Consider the following 25,839-nt stretch of genomic DNA (forward strand, 5'->3'; position numbering starts at 1 on the left):
CATTATTGATAAACCACAAGCCTGGCTATTTAGCTCTAGGAAGTCGCTCATTTGGGGAGATAAGACACAGGAAAGGCCATTCACTAAATAGGAAGAAGTTTGTATAAAGAGAGGTACATTCACATAATCAGCACTCACTCTCTTATCAAGCTAAGAGTGAAGTCAACGTTCTGTTCCTCAGCCTGCTTCGTCAAACAAAGATCATCGTGGTCTTTGTAAGTATGTTTCTATTAAACTTCTTAGAAATATATTGGAAATTGATACGAGATAATTTAGGGTTTTCCATGTTTCGATGTATCCTTCTCTTAGAGAAGTTAGTTTGTTAGTATATAAATAGGACTGTTAACTGATTTATATTTTTAACAGATAACAAAGGACTATAAACCAATTCATATCTTTTAACTCTGCACTTTTGTATGTTATAAACTTAGAATGCTTTAAAATAAAATACTGCTAAAAAATAAACTGTAGTTTTACTTTGAATAAGTTTTAAATCCTAAACACTCATTTAGGAAATCTTAAATGACAAAGATCCACGACCGAAAGATAGAGGGGGGTTTAGTTATGAATGACGTATCTGAATATCGCCCATCAGAATGTAACTGAAATCCTGTTTGACTGTTTTAGGCACAGAAAAGTAACCTTCCTCTTATGAGATCTATTCAGGGTCTTAACATAAAAAGATTTCCCTCCTTTGGTGGCTGAGCCAGAAATAGGCTAGTAAGATAAACCCTCCGAGCCCAGGAATACTCAAACCACTCATAGTAGGACCACAGATGCCATCAAAGATGGTTTTGAAGAGAGCCTGTCCAACAGTTCCCCAAAATTATATCAGTGACACCTTTGAATTAAAACAGTTATAAGGGTATGAAAAATAACTTCAGGTAGAAATGCCATGCTATGCATGTTGCTCTACCATATCTTTGATATCCAAAGAAAATTTAGACTTGTGTATCCTGAACAGAAACATTGGAAGGAAGTTAGACTTGCAGGAGAAGAAAGAGAACAGATTTAAGAAACGCAAATAAGAATAAAAAACATTCAATGCAGAGCAAAGGTTCTGCCTTTACACAGCTATAAATGACAGAGCTAACAACTTAAGAGTTCCCAAGCAAAATACTCGGTAGTATTATATCAGGAATATTTCTTCCGACCAAATTTGCTTCATTGCAAAAGAAAGGTAGAATGTTATGACAAGTTCGTCTTAGTTTATTCTAATCATATAAGAATGCACAATATTATACATTTGATATAACGTTTGGCATTGTAGGGTTGATTAAATCCATTTGAAAAAGTTAAAGATTGAGCACAGCTATCCCAGCGGAACAAACAGGTTAACGGTGAACTTAAACATCCGTAAAGGCATTATGTTCTTATACCCGGTGTGCTCTGATTTTTCATGAATATTCAACAAAAACATGAACACTAAGCAGATGGAACTAATTATCCCACAGATCATCTTCACTTTCTAGCCTTGCAAATAAATATGCAAACTAGATTTGTTGGTACTTCATTTGAAATGAGTTTATAACAGCCCCCACAGGAAAGAGGTATGTAGCAACCTCCTTCGACGCCTTACTATTATAGTCTTACCTGTTAGGTACAAAAACGGTGCATCCCGAGGGCTGAAGAGCACTACTCGCTTCCTTCCTCTGACCTGAATTAACAGGTTATCCATAACCTATAGGACATAACATTATGTTGCAAACAATTATTTAAAAAATATACAAATTCAACTTTATATCATTAAAACTGCAGCTTTGAGGAGATTCTGTCCACTGAGTTTCCAGACATATTGTACATTTACTGGTGGTAGAGTATGATCTTCACAAGCGGGTTATGTTGGAAGTTGCATTTTTCTTTAGTTTTCTCTCATTTTAAGGGGAAAAACAACATTTTCCATTCTCTTTCAAGTTATGGTGTAAACAAATTGTTGGTGAGAAATGAAGACAAGGTGTAGCAAATGCAGTTGAATGCAAGTCAGAAATGAGGAGCTGTGCCACGTGAAGCCATTGCTGGAAATCTACAAGCAGCAGGTCTGGTTAGAGAAATAGCCAGAGTACGCTTTGAACAGTATAAAGATCCAGGTTTTAGCGAAGAGAGATGAATGCACTGGGTAGATGTATTTAGTATCTGACAAAGAGTCAATAAAACCCGAGCCTGGAAGAGAGACAGTCAGCCGATGGGTAAAAGCTTGATGCATCATAAAATGAACCTGGTACGATGATGAAAAAATAGTTCAATGATATTTAATTAAACTGTACAACTACCGTTCCACAAAGGAACTCAAAGTCAAACTAGTGAGGAGCTCCACCACAAAAAACTACATAAAACATACATTAACCAATGCTAAAATTAACTGTATAGTTTGAAACATTGCAGTGTTTGAAGGTGAACAGTTCTGCCAATTTCTTCTCTATATTTCTTGCCAGTTTTCTTCCCTTCCTATGAAGGTATGAAACGAATGGTATTGTACCAGAAATTCATCAGCATCTCACCAAAATATGTGTCTGATTCTTCCAAGGTTTGGCAATCACTGCCGGATTGTCACACAGCTCTTATTTATTTGACACAGTGCAGGAGTTTGAAACTTCCAGCCAGGATCTCTGAATGGGGCTTCTTCAGAAATCAGAGCATACCTATTCTACGGGTCCTTTCTCATAATACAGGATTGTTGGGGGAAACCAAGACCCACACACGCTTTTTACAGCACTATATGCTGTGTTCTGATAAGTCTGCATTCACCAGCACATTTAAATAGCTTTTCAATGTGCCAGTGAATGAGTGTGAGGAAGGTGAATGGGGTAAGTGGGGAGGGTGAACAGGGTGCCAAGGTTGTGGGTAGCGGGGTAGGTAGAATGCCAGTTGGGTAAGGTGGATGGAATGGCAGGATGGGTAGACTACCAGCTGAGCAAATGATGGATGGCTGGTGGGTAGGGCGAGGTCAGGTCAGGGGGTTACACGGGTGTCAGAATGGAGTTGGGAGTCTCAGATCTTTTGTTATCCAGGAATTAGACATGTTTTTTTTTTTACAGTCAAACATTTCCTGGGTAACTGTCCAGTAAGTAAGTCAGAACTCTCCAAAATCTCTGACTCTCGGCTCCCAGGGAGCTGGGGAATTTCCCCTTGCAAGTTTAAACTTCCCAGACAATTCCCACGGAGTCTGTGCATTGGCGCATTCGATGGCTCCTTTCGTGATCCTTTAGCGGTATGTCCAGTCTCCGACCATTCTGAGAGCGGAAGATCTGGGATAGGACCATTATAACTATGGCTGGTCCAACCCTCTACATGTATGCATTTTCTAGCAGCTATCAAAGCGTAATGATTTGGAGCAGGAACCCCATTTGATTTTCCACTCCATAACTCCCATGTCGCATTGCAGCTCGATTTCTGATAAAGATTAGCCAACCTTGCACAAACAAGACACTTCTAGTCTTAGTTAATTTAAATATTGTCCTCAAAAATCTGCAGAGTGGTGCATCTCTCAGTGAGTCTGGAGATACGCTAGCCCAGGAAACCATTGCTGTTTCCACTACGATTTGCAGAATGGGTGTCTACATCTTCACAATGTCAGCAAAGAAAGTCTGCTGAAGGGTTCATGGCTGGGAGGAGGCAATGTTAAATCTACTATATCGCCTTTCCCTCCTTTAGGAATAAAAGCCTAGTGCTACTACAGCCTCCTTAAAATACACAAAAAAATTATAATTCTTCAAACTTCATGAATCCAGGCCGCTGGGAACCACTTGTTATCTTCAATGATGTCAGTCAGTCCATATCAATGCTGTTCATTTGCCATGTCTCTGGGTAGAGGTGGTAAATTGGACATTCAGACTGGTTCATTTGGTATTGGTTTGATTCGCATGAGGGAAGGATAAATTGTTATTCCCTTTGAAATTTGGTATTCTTGCAAATCTGTCATGATGAATGTCAGGCGAAAAGCTTGGACAGCATGTCTCTTTTTTGAGCAATACCCAACAAGTTCTGTGCTACAAAGAGAGTGTCCACAAATTAGAATTAAAAACAAGACTGTGTTTTTTGTAGAGTCAGAAATCTCTGAAACAAGTCAAACATTTTTTTGGGATCACAGTTTATTTAAGTGAAATCTATGTCCCTTTAATTTTGCTTTTTAAATTAGCAATTTCCAACCCAAAAGCCACATTTTTAATGAGATTTGAAAAGGTATTTTCTGGATTTTTTCTGTGCCTCTTTAATAATATGAAGCAGGATGAGTGTTAATCCTGTTAAATTGCCCAAGGGAGATATATAACTACATGACATAATCGGCTGTACATGACAGATGCAATAGAAGGGTACCATGACGCATCCTACCACAGCTTTTCTAATTTTAATAGCATTATCATAAAAATATTGACATGGATTCTAATACATGATCTCAAATAATAATATACCATAACGAGTACATAAAACAGGGAGTAATGTTGTCGGGGAAGCACTTTCAAAGTAAACTGCCTAACTCCTTTTATCTTTCCCACATGCAGTTTATTTTATAAAATTCTGTTAGAAGGGCAGGATTATAGTTTTGTGCAAATACCCTGAGGAGATGCGACATTTGAGGCTGAGTCGACGTCCCTTTCACTCCCAGCTGCCATCAACAATGACTTAAACCAGCAAAACCTAGCTTTAGTAAGCTTTAGCTTTAGTAAGTTAGCAAGTGTCTCAGTTAAAGGGCAATTTAGCATGGCCAATCCACCTAACGCACACATCTTTGGACTGTGGGAGGAAACCGGAGCACCCGGAGGAATCCCAGGCACACAAGGAGAGAACATGCTGACTCCGCACAGACAGTGACCGAAGCCGGGAATCGAACCTGGGACCCCGGAGCTGTGACACAACTGTGCTAACCACTATGCTACCGTGCTGCCCAACCTAATATGCTAGTCCTCCAAAAGGATGCCACAAACACTGTAATTTTTTTTCATGTTTTGGGAAAGTAAGATACAAAACCTGCACTCGTCAAAGCATTCTATCTTCTCACACTTTGATCAAAGGCAAGTTGGATGGTCACAGTCAATTGCTCCTATTACTGTAACTACTAACATTTCAAAGTATCGACTTTGACAGTGGCAGCATTCTTCTTCAGTCAGGAGAGTAGAGCACTTAGCCGAGACTGACACTCAAGGACAGTGAGGAATTGGTGCACTGCTGGAAATGGATCTTTTGAATAAGATGTTAAGGGAAGGCCTCATCTGCCTTTCAACAGTGAATGTGAATGACCCCATGGGGCTTTCGAAAAATACAAGCCAGTTCTCCTGGTATCTAACTTTTCTCCTCTCATTTAACATCACTAATACAGATTATCTGGTAATTCAAGTAGTTCGCAAGCAGTTTTAGTTGAATGGCCCCTTTTTCGATGGTTTAGTAATCACAACTCCTCCCTTATCCGAATTATATTACTTGATGCAAGACATCAATTTAACTCACATGCAAAATAACCTTGGATTAGTCCAAAGACCTGTTCAGCATCCTTAGAATGTCCAGATCTCAAAGCAGATGTTTTCCTACTTTCTCAGTGCCAAACCTTTTTTAAAAACTTTCTTTTGCCACAGCTCATGCGCACGCAAAAGGTTTTGCGGAACATTTTTTCAAGTAATAAATGCATAACGTTTCATGAGTTAATTCATGAAATGCCATGTTAATCGGATGAGGATCATGTCAGTCATTAGCAGCACGTTTGCGAGCATTTGAAATATTCCTGCCCACTTGTTACAATGGCTGAAAGTGAGGAGGCATTTGTGGGAGCTACGGACAGTTACTAGCTGGTTCACAATTACTAACAGAAGCCCACAGGCTTATGAACTTGCTGGGAATGAATGATCTTCATCCAATCACCACAAGACATTTCTATCTACTGCTCATATTGTGGGACCTTTGGAGGGTCTGTACGGACCCTCCCTATCTCACTCTCCTCTCCTCCCCCCGGCCCACTTTGAGCATCGGCGTGGTAATTTATCTCATTGCTGTCCCTGGGATCTTAATGTGTGCAGACTGGTTCTTGCTTTTGACTACGTTACAGAAATACATTGGATGCGAAGTGCTTTGAGACATCCACGTCTTGAAATGAAATGAAACGAAAATCGCTTATTGTCACGAGTAGGCTTCAATGAAGTTACTGTGAAAAGCCCCTGGCCGCCACATTCCGGCGCCTGTTCGGGAAGGCTGGTACAGGAATGCATAGATAAAATGCAAGTTCTTTCTTTAATAATTTCCAAGCATGTGTGATGGTCAATATTTTAACCAGGCTGAATAATGTATAAAATCCAAGGCTAAATTAAACATTTAATTTAAATATCCATTCCACACAAGAGGTGGAAAAGGTTGTTACGAGTATTATTTAGCTACGTGACCCCATGGCTTCAACCACGGAACACCTCAACCTAGGGCCTGTCCAACATGTCCATACCAGTCCCTACAACATCAACAGATTCATTGCATTAACGCATTAATATCTATTGCATCAACATGCAAACCATGAAAAAAACAAGTCAAGTATTAGCTATATTATGTACATTAGTCATGCTACATACATCATAATGAGTCCAGAGCTGCAGGCCTGGTGAGCTGATTCGAAACACACTGGAGAAAAACTGATCCTTCCCAAAAAACTCTGGGATGTTGATGTCCTCAGCCAGAGTTGGGAATTGTTTTCTGATATCCGCAATATCCTGTTTTTCAATCAGCAAAGAAAGATGTTGTCAACTATTGCTTTGATACACAAACAAACAGAAATATAATTAGCTTAGGAAAAAAAGCAGCATTCGTTAAGACAGGACAGCGAGAGCGTCAGAATTTGCTCGTTTATACCACAGAATTAAACTGTTTTACAAGTGCAGAGTAAACATTAAGGATTAAAAATCAACTGTTCTATATAAAAGGATAAAAATCTCTGTTGCCAGTTATCTGATCAACACTTGATAAATTCTTCTGTTATTTTAACAGCAATATTAATCCATTTGTTTTGCACAGTAAATTCTATGACTCCATGAATATGTTAACAGTTATGAGAAAACTTTAACGGAGCTTTTAACACCTCCATAAATTACAAAGATTGATTGAGCATAAGCTTTAACATTGCTGACGAAACAACAACTTATATTTATCTAATACTTTGACAATGGAGATGCTAGGAAATTGGTTCAAAGATTTAGTGGCAAATTTAGGAGTTAACAGCCAGAGGGTAAAACTGCTAGCACAGGGTCAGAGGTACACACCCATACCTGGCCTGAGTTACATTGTCCCATTCAGACTTAAACTCATTAATGGGAATAAATAGGATACTCCTGTTCAGCCGCGGTGATTCACTCAAGATCCATTGACCTCCGGGACCCACTGGTCTGACCAGCCATTAGTCCATTACAGAGTCTGATGGCCTCTTTTGTCTGTAAATTTGAGATTAGTTGCATATTCATAGCATTGCCCTGTTCTTTTGCGTAAAAGGGAGTGGATAATCAAAAGTCCAGATCGCAATGATGAGTTCAAGTCTGGACACGCCTGGACAGAACCATGCTTGAGGGGGCTGGGTGGAGCTTAGAGAGATAAAAGAATCCTGTTCGAAGAGGTGGTGGCAGAAGGATTTGGAGAACGATTGAGAGAGGACATGAAGAAACTGCCACAGTGACGGCTTTCGGAAAGGGTCTGAAGGAGCTTCACTAACACCAGGAATGGGCAGCATCGTAGCAGTGGTTAGCACTGTTGCTTCACAGCTCCAGGGTACCAGGTTCAATTCCTGGCTTGGGTCACTGTCTGTGCGGAGTCTCCATGATCTCCCTGTGTCTAAGTGGGTTTCCTCCAGGTGCACCGGTCTCTTCACAAAAGCCCCGAAAGACACGTTGTTCGGTGAATTGAACATTCTGCATTTTCCCTCTGTGTACCCGAACATGTGCCAGAATGTGGCGACTAGGGGCTTTTCACAGTAACTTCATTGCAATGTAAGCCTACTTGTGCCAAGAAAGATTATTATTAAATTAGGAATACATTCTGTAAATGCAAGTATCATTTTTGCCTTCCTGTATAAGTGGAGTTGAGAGCTGTATGTTCATTTTATGTGCTGCTGAATGGGAAATCGTGTGTTAAGGCTAAGAGATAAATGTCAGCTGTTCTTGTTAGGTTTGAAGTTTAAATATGGTTTTTTTTCCTGCTGTTAGAATAAAGTTTTGTTTGTAAGAATAACCAAGCCCTATTTCTCATGTAATCACTGCTGGAGTGAATTGGTCATTCTACATAGTCTTACAAAATAATAAAACTTTGAGGTTCTTGCCAGTGTCTTAGCCATTGTTGGGATCTGGTCTGGTGCCTGCAACAAGGAGCATTATAAAACAAAGTATTTCACTGAACCACATAATGAGACATCGAATCAGATCATCATAAGCTTGCTCAAAAATGTAGATTGTATGCAATGTTTTAAAGGAGCAAAGCGAGGTAGAGAAGTGTAGCGAAAGTATTCCAAAGCTTAGAGCCGAGGCAACTGAAGGCACAGCGACTAATGACGCAGCAATTATGATTGGGAATGCGCAGGAGGCCAGAATGACAGGAGTGCAGACATCGGAGGGCCGTGGGGCTGGAGGATATTACAGAGATAGAGAAAGGCGAGGTCTTGGAATATAGAACATAACAGAGCAGAAGAAGGCCATTCAGCCCATTGAGTCTGCACCGACCCACTTAAGCCCTCATTTCCACCCTATCCCCGTAACCCAATAACCCTTCCTAAACCTTTTGGCCACTAAGGGTAATTTATCATGGCCAATCCACCTAACCTGAACGTCTTTCAACTGTGGGAGGAAACCGGAGCACCCGGAAGAAACCCACGCAGACACGGGGAGAACGTGCAGACTCCGCACTGACAGTGACCTAGTGGGGAATCGAACCTGGGACCCTGGCGCTGTGAAGCCACAGTGCTATCCACTTATGCTACCGTGCTGCCCTATTTCTCTCATGGAGAGATGTCAAAGCAAGGGTGAGAACTTTACAATCAAATCTTCGCTTGATCTGGAACCAATGTAGGTCTGTAAAGAGGCAATTTGACACAAGCTGTTAAATGTTTGTGAGGTAACATTGCTCATTATAGTTTCTCCTCCTTCAGTTTTGATGAATTTTATTTGACTCTTTTAGCTTAAATACAGAATTGCCATATTACAGTAATCTGGTCTGGATTAAGAATTCTTGCAGCCAGAGAGTCAAAAACATTCAGGGCCCTTCCCTACCAGCTCCTTTGATCCATTAAAACACAGATTTGCAGTAAAATGCATGATGGTATAGGCCCTCAGAAAGTTTATGTTCTTCAATAATAAAACATCTCATATCACATATCATGGTCAAGTGAAAAATCGGTCCACGGGGTCTCTATCAGGGGACCTCTGGAACAAATGTTCCTTGTGTTAAGCTGCATAGATCTTTGTACAAGATACGATTTACAACCAGAATACTGTCTCAGCCAGACTCTTATATTATTGTATCTATTAATGCATGTGGTGTTTTATTCTATTTAATTCATGGATATCAATTAAAATATTATGCATTTTGTAATATTTTAAACAAGAACACTTAAAAAAGAAATGCAGAACTGTTGCTGGTGGAAACTTCACCGATCTGCTGTATCTGGAGAAATTGATTTCTCACATTGGATCACGTTCATGATCTGATTCTATCGCGTTGTCATGAGATTAAAGTGCCAAAATTTTACATTTCATGTACACACACACATTCATGTTATTGAGCAAAAGCATTTCTGAACATTTTTTCTGAGAAGGCGGTTTGCTCACATGCAAAGTTACATAATGAAAAGTACAATGTAGACTTTCATAGATCGCACTTACATGGAAATTTGCACTGGTTTCTGCATGAACAGGAACCAGTGCCAGAATTTCCAACACAAGCTGTTGAATGTTTCATTACTGAAGAATGTAAACTTTCTAAGGGCCTATACCTTCATGCATTTTACTGCAAATCTGTGTTTTAATGGATCAAAGGAGCTGGTACGGAAGAGCCCTGAATGTTCTTGACTCTGTGGCTGCAAGAATTCTTAATGCAACTCTGACAAAGATTACAGTAATATGCCAATTCTGTATTTAAGCTAAAAGAGTCAAATAAAATTCATCCAAATTGAAGGAGTAGAAATTATAATGACCAATGTTACCTCACGAACATTTAACAGCTTGTGTCAACTGAGCTCATATGCTAATGCCAGACCATAAAAACTGGCATAAAAGAAAAATAATAAAGCCCCATCAATAGGGGTAATAGGGAGATGGCTGTTGTCTCCTGCCATTCTGCTTGACTCTCAAAGCATTTTGCCTGTGCTGCTTCTCCTCTTCTAATTATTATGTATAATGTTACATATTCATTGGAAAGGCCATTCCAGCTACTTATCCCTTCTGAACACAGGGGGTGCAGGGACTCTGAAAAACATTAGTTTCAAGGAGACTGACACAGCCATTTGATTAAGTATAGTGCAGCTCTCAGTAAAAGGTAGTCTTTTTTTCTAAATTGCAAAGTGAACCACACTCAAACTTGAGAAGTCTGTTCTGCTGATATTAGGCTGCTCTGCATCTAGAGTTTAGGGATCTTGACGTAAATCCAGGAAACTCATTTTTTTCACAAGTGACAACAGATTTTGTCTTGCGTATCTGCGGAGTACAACAAATAATCGAGAAAATTCCCACCTAACAATATTTCAGTTAAAAAGCACAGCAAATCAGCTACATGTGAATCTCCTTGGAAAAAATACCAGCAAAATTCCACACTCAAGTCCTAATTTACAGTTGAACTTTCCAGAAAATTCCAGGCCACTATATCTTCAGGCTGCACGATTTCAGGATTTACTGTGTTATGATCTTAGTCACAACATTTCTGTCGGTCTGTTTGAAATCTCCGGTTTTATTACAAATAATACATTTTAATAGACCAGTAAAAGTTTTTAAACATAGCAACAAAATATTCATTGAGAAAATGTGCAAGAAAGAGGTCATCTACTTCTTCCCTTGCTGAAATATTACTTTCTAAAGTAACGTTTTCCCTAATATTACGTTCCCCTAAAAATGTGTAAGATAGTTGCACAAACCAGCAGTTACTTGTTAATATACAGCGGCATAAACATATACCTTCATTTTTGGTAAAACTCACTTTGGAATGACGATTAATTTAAGGGCCTGTGTGATACTCTGTACATGCTGTACACACAAAGCAAATGTTTTTCACAGAAATTAAGGAAAGCAGTTAAATATTAAAAAGTCAATCTCCATCAAAAAGGCTCCGTACTATATTAAAAAATAAGTCATGTTAAGCAAATGGGACTTATAAAGGATTGGGGATGGGGAGTGAAGGGCGTTACAGAAGATGTATTTGTAGATAGTGGCAATGTCACGTCATTGGCTAAGGCACTCAAATCAGCTGGATCATGGATTGGCACCGTGAGGCAACAGGGCTAACCCACTGCGCCACCGTGCTGCCCTGTCTTGGACCATTTTATTATGTTGAAGGTGCTATATATAAAAATAAATTATTGGTGTTGGGCTGTACAATGTGGTGCTTTTGAGAGAAAGAGGTGGATATGTCTCAAATTCCTGGCCCACAAAGACAGACATCAAAACCTACACCCTTCCTCAACCTAAGCATTTTGGAGCAATTACACTTGCTGCACTCACTTTAGTTTTTTTTTGGTTTTGATAAATAGAGGTAAATTTTACTCATGTATATTTTATTAAAATGTCAGTCAGGTCACACTAACTTCTGTTTCAGATAGACATACTGTAGAATGAAACTCATACCTTAGGTCAAAGTTAAGATATTCTTTTTTCACAAAACACACATTTCAGTTCATTAAATTTCATTATTGACCCTCATACAAACTTTTATTTCTAGCTATTGGATGCTTTATAATTCCTAAAGTTTCTTAAATATAATTTTACAAGTTAGTAATTAAAGTAAAATTCAATATTTTAACTATTGCAAATTTTCTGCAATATAAATATCATATCTGAACTTTTGCAATAAAATAGAATGTGTGATGTAACCGCTGCATTGAAATGTCCCCTATTGAGAAGTCTATTATTAATAATACTAAACACGAAACCTGGAGTCCATTTTTCTGTATTTCCTTTGTGTTCATGCATCTTTTAATAACAGCAGATTAATTACCTGTGACATTTGAGAGCTTACTACTCGTATGGTCTAATTACTACATTTGATCTTATTTCAAAGAAATGCTAATTATCTGCAGAGTGCATTAGGCTGTAACAAACATTTATATCAACTGCAGTACAGGCCTATTTAACAGCAAGTGGTCAAAACTGAACCGTATAAGTAATCTCTGAAGGGCAGCAGTTGTTCCAGTTAAGATGCTCTCACAAAAGTTGCCCTGGCGATTCATTGAATAAGCAGACTCAGAAGATCACAGCTGCAATCCCTGGCCTGTGCAGTAAACAGCTCACAGCTGAGTGGCGGTACAGGTTCCATATGCATTCCCAGAGTGAAAAAAGTCAGCATTGCTCACTATCCACTATCCAGTGACATTGTGCATGGCTGAAAGTTCAGCAAGATCAGACTCTACTGTGACCCTCTTTATGATCAAACAACCCCCAAGCACTGAATGTCTGGGTTGCCAGCATGAGCACTTGTGCAAGATAATTATGGAAACATCCCAGTGCCCATTGAATGAAACCCAAAATGTCAGTGACTTCATGAGGGGAGGAGAGAAAACTACAAAAAAATTGCAAGGGTAGTACTTTCGAGCTGCAGATTGTCAGATAGTTGACTGCTTATTCACTCACCTTCCGTGTGTCTACTCCTAGTGACCGTAAGTAATACTTTTCATCCTGAACACAAAACAATCATCACATTAGTCATAAGGGCACTTAGCTCATAAACCTGTGCAAGTTACAGGAGTCATTAAAGTTTCATACATTCAATGTTATTTAAAAGTTTGTGATAAAATCCTCCATAGTCTTGCCCTTTCACTGACTCCTCCCTGTGGAGTTCTCACAGAAACATTTGAAAATACATAGGCTTATGTACGCAGCAAATGGGTGTTGAACAAATCCCTGAAGACATTAAACTAAATTTGTTTTAACTTTACCCACGTCTAATGAAGCACTAAATCAAAATGTATTATGCAGATAATCACCATTATACAAATATACACATAGGTCATAAAACTTCTAGAAGACAAGAGATACGCAATTATTCTCTCTGTGACACTTATGTTGAAAAGCTAGCCAAATTGATTGCTTCTGTACTCGTTTATAAATTATTTTGATCAAGTTCTGGGACTTAAATAATTTTCTCATACAATCATTGGCAAAGGTCACTTCATAACTGAGTTTACTTTTCAGTTCTGACATTTTTCAATTTTAGATGTTAACAGTCCTCCTGTGGCTCAGAAGACAACTCTACCACATGGTAGGGTGTTAAATCATGTAGGCCAAAATCTCTAGTGCATCCAAACAAATCTCACCCTCGGTTTCTGTAGAGATGCAACAGTTGGCCTTATCTTTTTGGGTTGGGCAGGAGAAACAATCAGAAAACGTGGTTGTTTCTGTTTACCGCAGAGAGGGCACTTATGTAGATCCCTGGGTGGGATATTCCAGCCCCCGTCGCTGCTGGGATTGTCCAGTCCAGCTGAAAGTTAGTGGGCTTTTGGTTGGGCTGCCAAGTCTCCCTTGGCAGGCCTTGACACGATGGAGCCGAAAAAACACAACTTCTGTTTGGGTTTGGTTTTGATGGGCCAGCAGAGTTGATTTGCCAATTAATATTCACTATCTTGCTAAGAAGGGCTTCTTGCCCTCATTCCAGCACCATTCATATCCCAGCATGAATTTTCAGGAATGAAATGAATGAATGAATGAATGAATGAGGAGAGGACATATCAACAGGGAAATATTTGGAGGCAGCAAAGATTGCAATTTTGATCATAAAAGCCTCCAGTTTAGATGAAGCATCAGCCAAATTTATGTTTCTTTAAATAAATATATTTCAATAAAGAACTCCAAGAAGCCATATTAAGCAGCATATTAGTGATGCACAGATTTAAAACTATAAACTGCTTATGCAATTAGTAAATATGAGGTTGTTCTTCACCCAGTCCATATTACATCAAATATGCCTACCTCCTGAGTTCATATAATATCAGTGTTGTTTTCCTAAAGTGACAGTTAATACTACATTCCCGTCGATGATTTTGTTGCAAAAATTATACATTTTTTGTTTGTTTTTCTCCACTTCTTCGACATATCCATTTCCTCTGGGATTTTTTGGCCTGATGCTTCTGCCGACTGTGATTCAGTTACAAATATATGTTGTTTATTAATTGCTTCTTTCAATTGACTGGGTGGATTCATCCTCAAGTTTGCTCTAGTGTTGAAGTAAGCATGAGATGCCCCCTGTTTCAGAGAAAACCACTTCCTAGAACATCAATGAGATAAGGTTCTGACATCTTTACTCTCGTCACTACCATACTCATAGACTTTCAGGGTGATTTTCCACTGTCATCCACCCATTTTTTATTAGTAAAGCAAAAGGGTGGCAATTGAACATTGTAGGGCAGGGAATGGGCTGGAAGGGGTTGGATTGTGCACCTTGACTGCTCCATGATGTCAAAATCCTGGTTGATGCAATTTCCTGTTCGGGTGGCACGGTGGTTAGCACTGCTGCCTCACAGCGCCAGGGACCCTGGTTCGATTCAGATTTTGGGTGGTTGTCTGTGTGGAGCTTGCACTTTCTCCCCGTGTCTCCATGGGTTTCCTCCAGCTGCTCCGGTTTCCTCCCACAGTCCAAAGATGTGCAGGTTAGGTGGATTGGCCATGCTAAATTGCCCCTTAGTGTCCAAAGGTTAGATGCGGTTACAGGGTTATGGGAATAGGGCAGTGGAGTGGTCCTAGGTCGGGTGCGCTTGCGGACGGTTGGCGCAGAATTAATGGGCCAAATGGCCTCCTTCTGCACTATGGGGTTTCTATGATGTTGTTTTCCTTTTTGTTCATGTTTTCAGAAAATAGTTTTTGCACATTTAACTAGTTAAGTCCTTTGTCAAACTGTATGGTTGCATGAAATAATTAGTAGTTCTCCAAGGAGTGTATAAACTGCGAAGGTGCTGTAGCCAGAAATTAATTTACGTGTGATTTTTATTCCTCATTAATTGGCAGCACTTTATAGTTGATTTTAACCCACCAATCTGATGCTGCCAGACCCAACCTTGTTATTGTTGAAAGCAAAGAGCAAGGTATATCTTCCCAACTGCAGAAACAACAACAGCCGTTCGTTTTAGATCCAGTTTTAAGAAAGGTTGAATTAATACCTCTGATATGAAATATTCTACATGTACCGTCTCTGCTGCACGCTTCACAAACACGTCAAATGGTAAGGTTCTGCAAACAAGAAACAAATGCAGTTAAACCAGATTTTGAAGCGGTGAATGATGAGCAGATCATTTAAGTAAGTGGCCGCCGGTAATTTTAGGCCCAAAATGGGCCAAAAAAAACAAGAATGTATGAACATACATTAAAGGACAGGAAGAGACTTTTTCATGGCTTTGCAAACCGCTCTTAGCATCTAACCTAGTTCTATGCTCAGTAATTCATACTGATACCCCATTAACTCTCCTTTTCCCTTATTAACACAAATAGACTATGTGGGCAGCACCTAATCCCTTCATTATTTCAAAGACTTCAATCATATTTCCTCCAAGTCTGCATTTTCAGTGTAAAAAATTCCAACTTTCTAACCCTGCTCTATTAACCAAGAGCCCTTAAATTATGTATTTCATTGAGTGGTCCCTTAAACCTTTCCAATGGCCTTGATATCCCTCATCATGGGAGAGGAATAAATCAGAACGTGGTATTCTAGATGTGGCCAGACCAGAGTCTTTGTACAAGGAAAATATTGCACATCTAATTTTATGACTTAATTGTTTAAGCAATACAGCTTTAATACCCTATTCACTTTTGCAACAGTCTTTTAATACTAATTATGCACCTCCAATGAGTTATGCCCTGTGATGCCTAAACCCTGCAAAATTCCTGAGTGTGAAATCTGACAGCAGCATTCGCAATTTTCCTCACTTAGACAGTACATTTGATGGGGCAACGTTAATACTTATTTTCTCGGTAATAAGCTGACATGTTACAGGATAATAACAAGGACGTTTCTTTCTCTGAACATGCACACATGTGAGGGCTTAAGTGGGTCGGTGCAGACTCGATGGGCCGATTGGCCTCCTTCAGCACTGTATGTTCTATGTACTCTATGTATGTACAAGACTGTAGATTGTAAACTTGAATCAATTAATTTTACCCTCACCCCAAATCAATAGATTAGGGACAGGAGGTCATTCTTCTCCTCGAGCTTGCTCTGCAATTCAATTTGTTCATTGCTGATTTTCATCTCAACTCCATTCGCCTGCCTTTAGTCCATATTTCTTAATACCTTTACTGTGGAGGACTTAGATTGCATTCAGAGGGCAGCAGCCCCACTCTTGAGATATTTGCACCAGGTTCAAGTTCCACACCAGGACTTGTTGTCCACATAAGGAGTGCTCATGATGATGTTCGAAGGGCTGAAAATCAGCCTGGTAATCATGCCACCACTTCCACAATGGGAAAAAAGGTTTGCATGAAGATCCGCTCACAGAATTATCTCTCTCAGTTGTTTTCGTAGTTTCTGTTGATTGATCCAGGATCCACTGCCTTTTGCGGGTGATTCTACTAAAAGGATTAGCTCTAAATATATTTTGTCCTCTTGTTCTTTGATGCCTGATCAGAGGAAATAGCTTTTCTGAATCTACGTTAGCAAATCCTTTTGACATTTTAAATACCTCGATTATATCACCCCTCACTCCCCTATACTCGGGGACTACAAGTCAACTTATAGAAACATTTTCTCACAATCTCTAAAACTTCAGAATCAGTCTACATTGGATTACGTAGGATAGAACAAGAACAAAGAACAAAGAAATGTACAGCACAGGAACAGGCCCTTCGGCCCTCCAAGCCCGTGCCGACCATGCTGCCCGACTAAACTACAATCTTCTACACTTCCTGGGTCCGTATCCCTCTATTCCCATCCTATTCATGTATTTGTCAAGATGCCCCTTAAATGTCACTATCGTCCCTGCTTCCACCACCACTTCCGGTAGCGAGTTCCAGGCACCCACTACCCTCGGTGTAAAAAAACTTGCCTCGTACATCTCCTCCAAACCTTGCCCCTCGCACCTTAAACCTATGCCACCTAGTAATTGATCCCTCAACCCTGGTGAAAAGCCTCAGTCTGTCCTCATCCTTATAAATCTTTTTTTAATATAAATTTAAAGTACCCAATTCATTTTCAATTAAGGGGCCATTTAGCATTGGCCAATCCACCTACCCTGCACATCTTTGGGTTGTGGGGGTGAAACCCACGCAGACATAGGGAAAATGTGCAAACTCCACACGGACAGTGACCCAGGGCCGGGATCGAACCTGGGACCTCGGCGCCGTGAGGCGGAAATGCTAACCACTGCGCCACCGTGCTGCCCTTCCTTGTAAATCTTCTCTACACCCTCTCGACTGTATCTATATCCTCTTCATAACATAGCAACCAGAACAGTATTCTAAGTAGTGTAACCAAGGATTGGATTGGATTTTGTTTATTGTAACGTGTACCGAGGTACAGTGAAAAGTATTTATCTGCAAGCAGCTCAACAGATCATTTAGTACATGAAAAGCAAAGGAAATAAAAGAAAATACAGAATAGGGCAACACAAGGTGCACAATGTAACTACATAACACCGGCATCAGGTGAAGCATATAGGAGTGTAGTGTTAATGAGGTCAGTCCATAAGAGGGTCGTTTAGGAGTCTGGTAACAGCGGGGAAGAAGCTGTTTTTGAGTCTGTTCGTGTGTGTTCGCCAGCTTTTGTATCTCCTGCCCAATGGAATAAGTTGGAAGAGTGAGTAAGCCGGGTGGGAGGGGTCTTTGATTATGCTGCCCCCTTTCCCCAGGCAGCGTGGAGGTGTAGACGGAGTCAATGGATGGGAGGCAGCTTTGTGTGAAGGACTGGGCTGTGTTCACGACTCTCTGAAGTTTCTTGCGGTCCTGGGCCGAGCAGTTGCCATACCAGGCTGTGATGCAGCCAGATAGGATGCTTTCTATGGTGCATCTGTAAAAGTTGGTAAGAGTTAATGTGGACATGCCGAATTTCCTTAGTTTCCTGAGGAAGTATAGGCGCTGTTGTGCTTTCTTGGTGGTAGCGTCGACGTGGGTGGATCAGGACAGATTTTTGGAGATGTGTACCCCTCGGAATTTGAAACTGCTAACCATCTCCACCTCGGCCCCGTTGATGCTGACAGGGGTGTGTACAGATTTAGCATAACTTCCCTCTTGTTCAATTCTATCCCTCAAGAAATAAAACTTGATGCTTGTTCTGCCATTGTTTAATGACCTTACTAACCTGTGGCACACTTAGTGAATGTGTTTGTATTCCAAGATCTTTTTGTTATTCTATCTAGATTTGCAGCTTCCAAATTAATTATCTCCATACTCTTCCTACCAAAATGCAATGCCTCACAACACTGTCGCTTCACAGCGCCAGGGACCCTGTTTTGTTTCCCGGCTTGAGTCACCGTCTGTGTGGAGTCTGCAAATTCTCCGTGTCTGCGTGGGTTTCCTCCGGGTGCTCCGGTTTCCTCCCACAAGTCCCGAAACACGTGTTTGTTAGGTGAATTGGACATTCTGAATTCTTCCTCAGTGTAACCGAACACTGAGTGTGGCAACTAGGGGATTTTCACAGTAACTTCAGCGCAATGTTAATGTAAGCCTACTTGTGACAATAATAAAAATTATTATTATTAAAATGCGTTGAATTTAATTTGCAATTGTTTGCCACTCTGCAAGTTTGTTAATGCTCTTCTGTTATTTGTTGTAGTTCTCCTCAGTATTGACTATCCCTCCCAATTTGGTGACTTCCGCAAATTTTGAAATCAGGGGCGAACTTCTCCCGAAACGGCGCGATGTCCGCCGACTGGTGCCCAAAACGGCGCCAATTAGACAGGCATCGCGCCGCCCCAAAGGTGCGGAATGCTCCGCATCTTTGGGGGCCGAGCCCCAACATTGAGGGGCTAGGCCGGCGGCGGAGGAATTTCCGCCTCGCCAGCTGGCGGAAATGGCCTTTGTTGCCCCGCCAGCTGCCGCGGAAATGACATCCCCGGGCGGCGCATGCGCGGGAGCGTCAGCGGCCGCTGACAGTTTCCCACGCATGCGCAGTGGAGGGAGTCTCTTCCGCCTCCGCCATGGTGGAGACCGTGGCGGAGGCGGAAGGGAAAGAGTGCCTCCACGGCACAGGCCCGCCCGCGGATCGGTGGGCCCCGATCGCGGGCCAGGCCACCGTGGGGGCACCCCCCGGGGCCAGATCGCCCCGCGCCCCCCCCCAGGACCCCGGAGCCTGCCCACGCCGCCTTGTCCCGCCGTTCAAAAGGTGGTTTAATCCACGCCGGCGGGACAGGCAATTTATCGGCGGTACTTCGGCCCATCCGGGCCGGAGAATCGAGCGGGGGGGCCCGCCAACCGGCACGATTCCCGCCCCCGCCGAATCTCCGGTTCCGGAGACTTCGGCAACCAGCGGGGGCGGGATTCACGCCAGCCCCCGGCGATTCTCCGACCCGGCGGGGGGTCAGAGAATGACGCCCCAGGTTTTTGATTCCAACTCCAAATCGTTGCATAATTCATGAACAGCATTGGCCCCAGCACTGCTCCTGTGCTTCCCAGCTTCTACCATTCTGAATAGCTATCCTTTTATTTGCACATTCTGTTTCTTGTCTAGAAACCAGCATGCAATGTATTCTGCCACTTGCCCGACTTCACCTTCCCATACTTTATTCATCAGGGTGGGGTGATGGGGGAATCCCACCTGGTTCACTAATGTCCTTTAGGACCCACGCTGGCCGACCTTCGTGACCCAAGCCTGCCGACCTTCGCGACTCACGTGGGCCGACCGTCGCGACGCACGCCGGCCGACATTTGCGATCCACCATTTTCTCTTAACTTTAATGCAAGAGGTGAGCCTGCTTGGTCCTCATTTACTTGTTTGCTGCTGACAAAATGGAGGAATCGCAATCACGCCCAAAGCACATGACGTCGACGTTTGGGGGGCGTGACCTGCTCTCTGCCTCCCTTCAGGCACGAAGATTACATTGAATTTTAAAAAAAAAATCTTCTCCTGCGTCCCAGATTGCGCAAATTTTCGCGCAACAGCCGCAGCAGCCAGCTTTTAACAATGCTAGCGGCGAGAATTTGCGCAATCAGGAGCGCCGCGATGGACAGCTCCGCAACCCTCCCGACACCCGCCTGCGACCCACCTACGAATCGCGACCCCGACTTTGAAAATGCCTGCTTTAGGGAAGGAAATCTGCCATCCTTACTCGGTCTGGTCAACACGTGACTCCAGACAAACAGCAATGTGGTCGACTCTTACCTGCCTTGTGAAATGGCCTCAGCAAGCCACTCAATTCAAGGGCAATTAGGGATGGGCAACAAATGCTGGCCTTGCCAGCAATGCCCACATCCTATGAAAGAATACATTTTAAAAACTCGATTTTGGGGGATCTTATTGAAGGCCTTGTGAAAATCCAGATAAATCACATCAACTGCTTTGTGTTATGACCAGGTGAGCAGGTGTAAACAGACTCCCACTTAAATGTATTTGCAAATGTATTTGCTTTTTAAGAAGGAGCCAAAGGAGCGTGTTTTCATGAATCAAAGAAATAGTAAGCTCATTAGTTACAAAACACTGAGAAAAAACAATAAAAGACACAATGAAATACACACAGATCTCAGAAGTAGGAAAAGTTAGAGTTCAAATGAAAGTTTAAAAATATACGATTAAGTCATTTGTTTGTCCTTGTGCATAGATTGTTCAACAGTTTAGAGGAAATGTACGAGGCAAGTTTTTTACACAGAGGGTAGTGGGTGCCCGGAACTCGCTGCCGGAGGAGGTGGTGGAAGCAGGGACGATAGTGACATTTAAGGGGCATCTTGACAAATACATGAATAGGATGGGAATAGAGGGATACGGACCCAGGAAGTGTAGAAGATTGCAGTTTAGTCAGGCAGCATGGTCGGCGCGGGCTTGGAGGGCCGAAGGGCCTGTTCCTGTGCTGTACATTTCTTTGTTCTTTGTTGTTCTTTGTTCTATTGCAGCCTTTTGAAGTAGCTGGTTTTCCTAAAATCTTGGGTGTTTAATTGAAGTTCAGGTAACTGCACCTTACTGGAGTCAGGTTTAATGTGAGAAAGAGAAGATGTTCCTTACTGCTCCCTTCAGCATTGTTTCCAGATTGACTTGATTTTTCTCTTTATTTCAGGCTTGGCAAACCAACTCTTAAACCTGTATTAAACCTAAATGTAATAAAGGAACATCTGGGATTATGGGTGACTTTAATCTGCATATAGATTGGGTGACTCAAATTAGTCACAGTACAATAGAGGAGGAATTTCTGGAGTGTATATGGGAAGGTTTTCTGGACCAATACATTGAGGAACCAAGAAGGGAACAGGCCATCTTGGACTGGGTGTTGTGCAATGAGAAAGGATTAGTTGGCAATCTAGTTGTGAGAGAACCCTTGGGGATGAGTGACCATAATTTGATAGAATTATTTCTGAAGGTGGATAGTGAGGACCAGGGTCCTGAACCTCAATAAAGGTAACTATGATGGTATGAGGCGTGAGCTGACTATGATGGATCGCAAAACATTACTGAAAGGAAGGACAGCGGACAGGCAACGACAGGCATCTAAAGAATGAACAGGTGAACTCCAAAAGATGTTTATTCTTATTTGGCGCAAGAATAGAAAGAGAACTGTAGCCAAACCATGACTTACAAGGGAAATTAGAGATAGTATTAGATTCAAAGAAGAGGCATATAAATTAGAAAGAAAAAGCAACAGACTAGAGGATTGGGAACAGTTTAAAATTCAGCAAAGATGAACCAAGGGGTTGATTAGGAAGGGGAAAATACAATATGAAAATAAGCTAACGGGAAAATAAAAACCGACTGTAAAAGTTTCTGTATGTATGCAAAGAGAAAAAGATTGATAAAAACTAATGTAGGCCCCTTACAGTCAAAAACGGGGGAATTCATAATTTGGAACAAAGAAATCGCTGTGGAACTAAATTCATACTTTGCTTCTGTCTTCACAATAGAAGGTATGAATAATGTACCGGATGTTCTGAGAAACACAAGTTTCAGTGTGGTACTGAAGGAAATTAGTATTAGTAAAGAAATGGATTGGGGGAAATTAATGGGATTGAAGGCAGATAAATATCTAGGGCCTGATAATCTTCATCCCAGAGTACTTAAGGAAGTGGCCCTAAAAATAGTAGATCCATTGGTGGTCATTTTCCAAAATTCTTTAAACTCTGGAATGGTTCCTACAGATTGGAGGATAGCTAATATAACCCTGCTATTCAAAAAGGGAGGTAGAGAGAAAACAGGGAATTATAGACCAGTGAGCCTAATGTCAGTAGTAGGGAAAGAGCCCCTTGGATTTACGAAAGGGAAACATGCTTGACAAATCTTTGAAGATGTAACTCGTAGAGTGGACCAGGGAGAACCGGTGGATATGGTTTATTTAGACTGTCAGAAGGCTTTCGACAAGGTCTCAAATAGCAGATTAATATGTAAAGTTAAAGCGCATGGGATTACGGGGAATGTCTTGAGATGGGTAGAAAGCTGGCTAGCAGACAGGAGGCAAAAAGTTGGAATAAATTGGTCTGTTTCCGATTGGCAAGCAGTGACTAGTAAGGTACCACAGGGATCTGTGCTAAGATTCCAACTGTTCACATTATATATTCACATTATATAACAATGACTTGGACGTGGGAATTAAATGTATTATCACCAAATTTGCAATGATACAAAATTGGGTGGGCGGGTGAGCTATGAGGAGGATGCAGAGATGCTTCAGCGGGAATCGGACAGAAAGGGTGAGTGGGCATATGCATGGCAGAAGCAGTATAATGTGGATAAATGTGAGGTTATCCGCTTCGGTAACAAAAACAGGAGGCAGGCTATTATTTGAATGGGTGTAAAATTGAGAGAGGTGGATACTCAGCGAGACCTTGGTGTCCTCATGCATCAGTAGCTGAAGGTAAGTACGCAGGTACAGCAGACAGTAAAGAAGGCAAATGGTATGGGCTTTCATTGCGAGAGAATTGAAGTATTGGAATAGGGATGTTTTACTGCAATTATATAGGGCATTGGTGAGGCCAGATCGGAGGTTTTGGTGCGTAGTTTTGGGGTCCTTATCTGAGGAAGGATGTTCTTGCCATGGAGGGAGTGGAACAAAGATTTACCAGGCAGATTCCTGGGATGGCGGGACTGTCATATGAGGAGAGGCCAAGTTTGTTAGAATTATATTCATTGAAGTTTAAAAGAGTGAGAGGGGATCTCTTAGAAAATTATAAAATTCTAAAAGGATTAGACAGGGTAGATTCAGAAAGAATGTTCCCGATGGTGGGGAGTCCAGAACTGGGGGTCATGGTTTGAGGATAAAGGGTAAATCTTTTAGGACTGAGGTGAGGAGAAATTTCTTCACCCAGAGAGTGGTGAATCTGTGGAATTCACTACAGAAAGTAGTTGATGCCCAAACAGTGTGTAATTTCAAGAAGAAATATATAGCTCTTGGGGCTAAATGGATCAAGGGATATTGGGGAAAGGTGGGATCAGGGTTGAATTTAACGATCAGCCGTGATCATAATGAATAGCCCCCCTCCTGCTTCTATTTTCTATATTTCTACGTATTACAAGAAGACGTTTGATTAACATATCTTGCAGACAGTGTTGTCGAACAAGTAATCACATGTTTGATCTTTCATGTCAAACAAATTACATTTTATAAGGTAGTAGAAACCAACTAGAGGTGAGGTTATTTTGTCCTCCACAGAGGGGTTTGAATGTCTGTTGGATAACTGGCTGGTTAGCAGTTCCCATTTTCTTGACAAAATTACAGCTGATTGAAGTCCAACACTTTTTACCTTTAACGCCTTCCGTTCAAGAGTTTATTTTTGAAGTAGGCCATGACACCCCCAGGTGTGGAATTTCATGAGCAACATATCAACAGCATATAATAAACTTTACAGAAAAAGTTAACCTATAATTCTAGACATCAGGTGACTTGTGGCAGCCGTTTTTGGTCAGTGGCTTTGCTAGTATATTTTAAAAACAGATCCTCTTTAAACAGTTCAATATGTTTTTGCATTCCTGGTGAGGTTATAGGTAGATCTCATTCAGTCACAATTTTCCGTCATTGGGACAGTTGCCATTGCCAACTCTCTCTGTTACCTTGTCAAGACTTCAATTTTATTTGTTCAAGCAAGATTTCCCGTTTTAAATCCATGCTCACTATTGATCGTTACATTTCTCATTTCTAGATGTTCTTTTAATCTCTCCTTTAGGAGGATTCCATTATTTTTCCTGCCATTGATGTTAAACTTATGGATCTATAATTCACAGGACATGTTCTGTCCCCCACCTTTCCTCAAGACAGGATTTACAGAAATGGGTGAATCTATGCTGTTCATCCTCCCAGATCAATATATCCTTATTGGGGTATAGTGTACTCAAGGGAACACAGTACTCCAGATGGGGGAAGGGGGGATTCTCTGTTCCGGAGTCTAAGTGCTCCCACCAGCGGAGAATTGCAACATGTTCGTGCTGCCGCAAGGAGCGTGAGGGAGGCACGATTCCATCAATACAAATGGGCCAGCATGCTGCCCAAGTGCATCCCGCCTGACTCCCAATTCCCTGAGGTCGGGAATCACATTTAGAGGCTGACATTTTGAAACTAAGCGGTCCACTCACTCAGCCTATCATTCCATCCAAAGAAGTAGCTGCTAAAAGACCCGCACCATGATTCCTGGACGCAGATATCCACAGGATTTTGGACGCCATTGAGAGGAGGGAAGCTCTCTTCCCCAGGGTGGGGTGGAGACAACAGCCAGCTATCATGAATAAAGCTTGGGATGAGGTGGCGCATGCAGTGAGGACCAAGAGGTCCTCATCAAGAGGACCGACATGCAATGCAAGAAGATGAACGACCTCCTTCGGGCTACTCGGGTCAGTAACCACCTGTCTGACCCAGGTATCTTAACATCCTTGACCTCTGACATCTGCCCCCAAACCCTTACATGCCTGTAACAATCCACCTACCCGGATTTCCCTCAGAACTAACCCTCCAGGATCTCCCAACACACACCCTACCCTCTTTGCCCAGGTGCCTTGCCAACATATGCCACTGATGAGAAACCTCCACAACCCCCCGTCACCAACCCCATAAAACTGGCACGCCAGCATCTCATTACGTCCAATTTGTGTCCCCAAGTATAAAGCGGGCCATAATCGAAGAGAGCATCAGAAGACAGGCAGAGGCATGCCTGACATACAAGACCACCCCACTTTGCGGAAAGGGCCATGGAATTCGTGGGAGAGGCCGAGAAGAGGGTAGTGGCTGACAAGGAGTTCGGCATGTGCTGAAGAAATGAAAGTCCAATGCAACTTTATACAAATGTCCAATCTCAAGTGAGCCTTGTCATTCCCAAAAGCTGACCCCTTGTCATTTGTCTTCCAGGGTTCCCATCAGATGAGGCCAGGTCATTTGGGGTTGCAGACTCCCTTCCCGATCCTTCAAAACCCCCGGAGTAGACCTCCTGGAAAGACACCGACTTTTCGGCACTGCTTTCACCAGCACCATCCACCATATCACCTCGGTGGAAAATGTTAGAAGTCAGGCTCCTGGGCAGCCTCTGGTGAGCCCCACACACATGCTGCAGCACATCAGGTGGAGACAGAGACTCCCGAGGTATCCCATCA

At 41.9% G+C, this 25,839-nt stretch overlaps 1 protein-coding gene across 2 annotated transcripts in view; it reads right to left on the bottom strand.

Annotated features, from left to right (window-relative positions):
• The window catches only part of tyw5 (tRNA-yW synthesizing protein 5), a 97,919-nt gene that overhangs the window by 15,377 nt on the left and 56,703 nt on the right, over positions 1-25,839 (bottom strand). For both annotated transcript variants that reach the window (XM_072479106.1, XM_072479098.1), the window contains exons 3-6: positions 15,302-15,371; positions 12,783-12,827; positions 6,546-6,683; positions 1,594-1,681 (exon numbers count right to left, since the gene is read on the bottom strand). In XM_072479106.1, the coding sequence (XP_072335207.1) occupies positions 1,594-1,681; positions 6,546-6,683; positions 12,783-12,827; positions 15,302-15,371 (341 nt within the window). The remainder of the gene's footprint in view (positions 1-1,593; positions 1,682-6,545; positions 6,684-12,782; positions 12,828-15,301; positions 15,372-25,839) is intronic.

Source organism: Scyliorhinus torazame, chromosome 2 (assembly GCF_047496885.1).
Source record: "Scyliorhinus torazame isolate Kashiwa2021f chromosome 2, sScyTor2.1, whole genome shotgun sequence".
In the NCBI taxonomy this organism is placed as follows: Eukaryota; Metazoa; Chordata; class Chondrichthyes; order Carcharhiniformes; family Scyliorhinidae; genus Scyliorhinus; species Scyliorhinus torazame.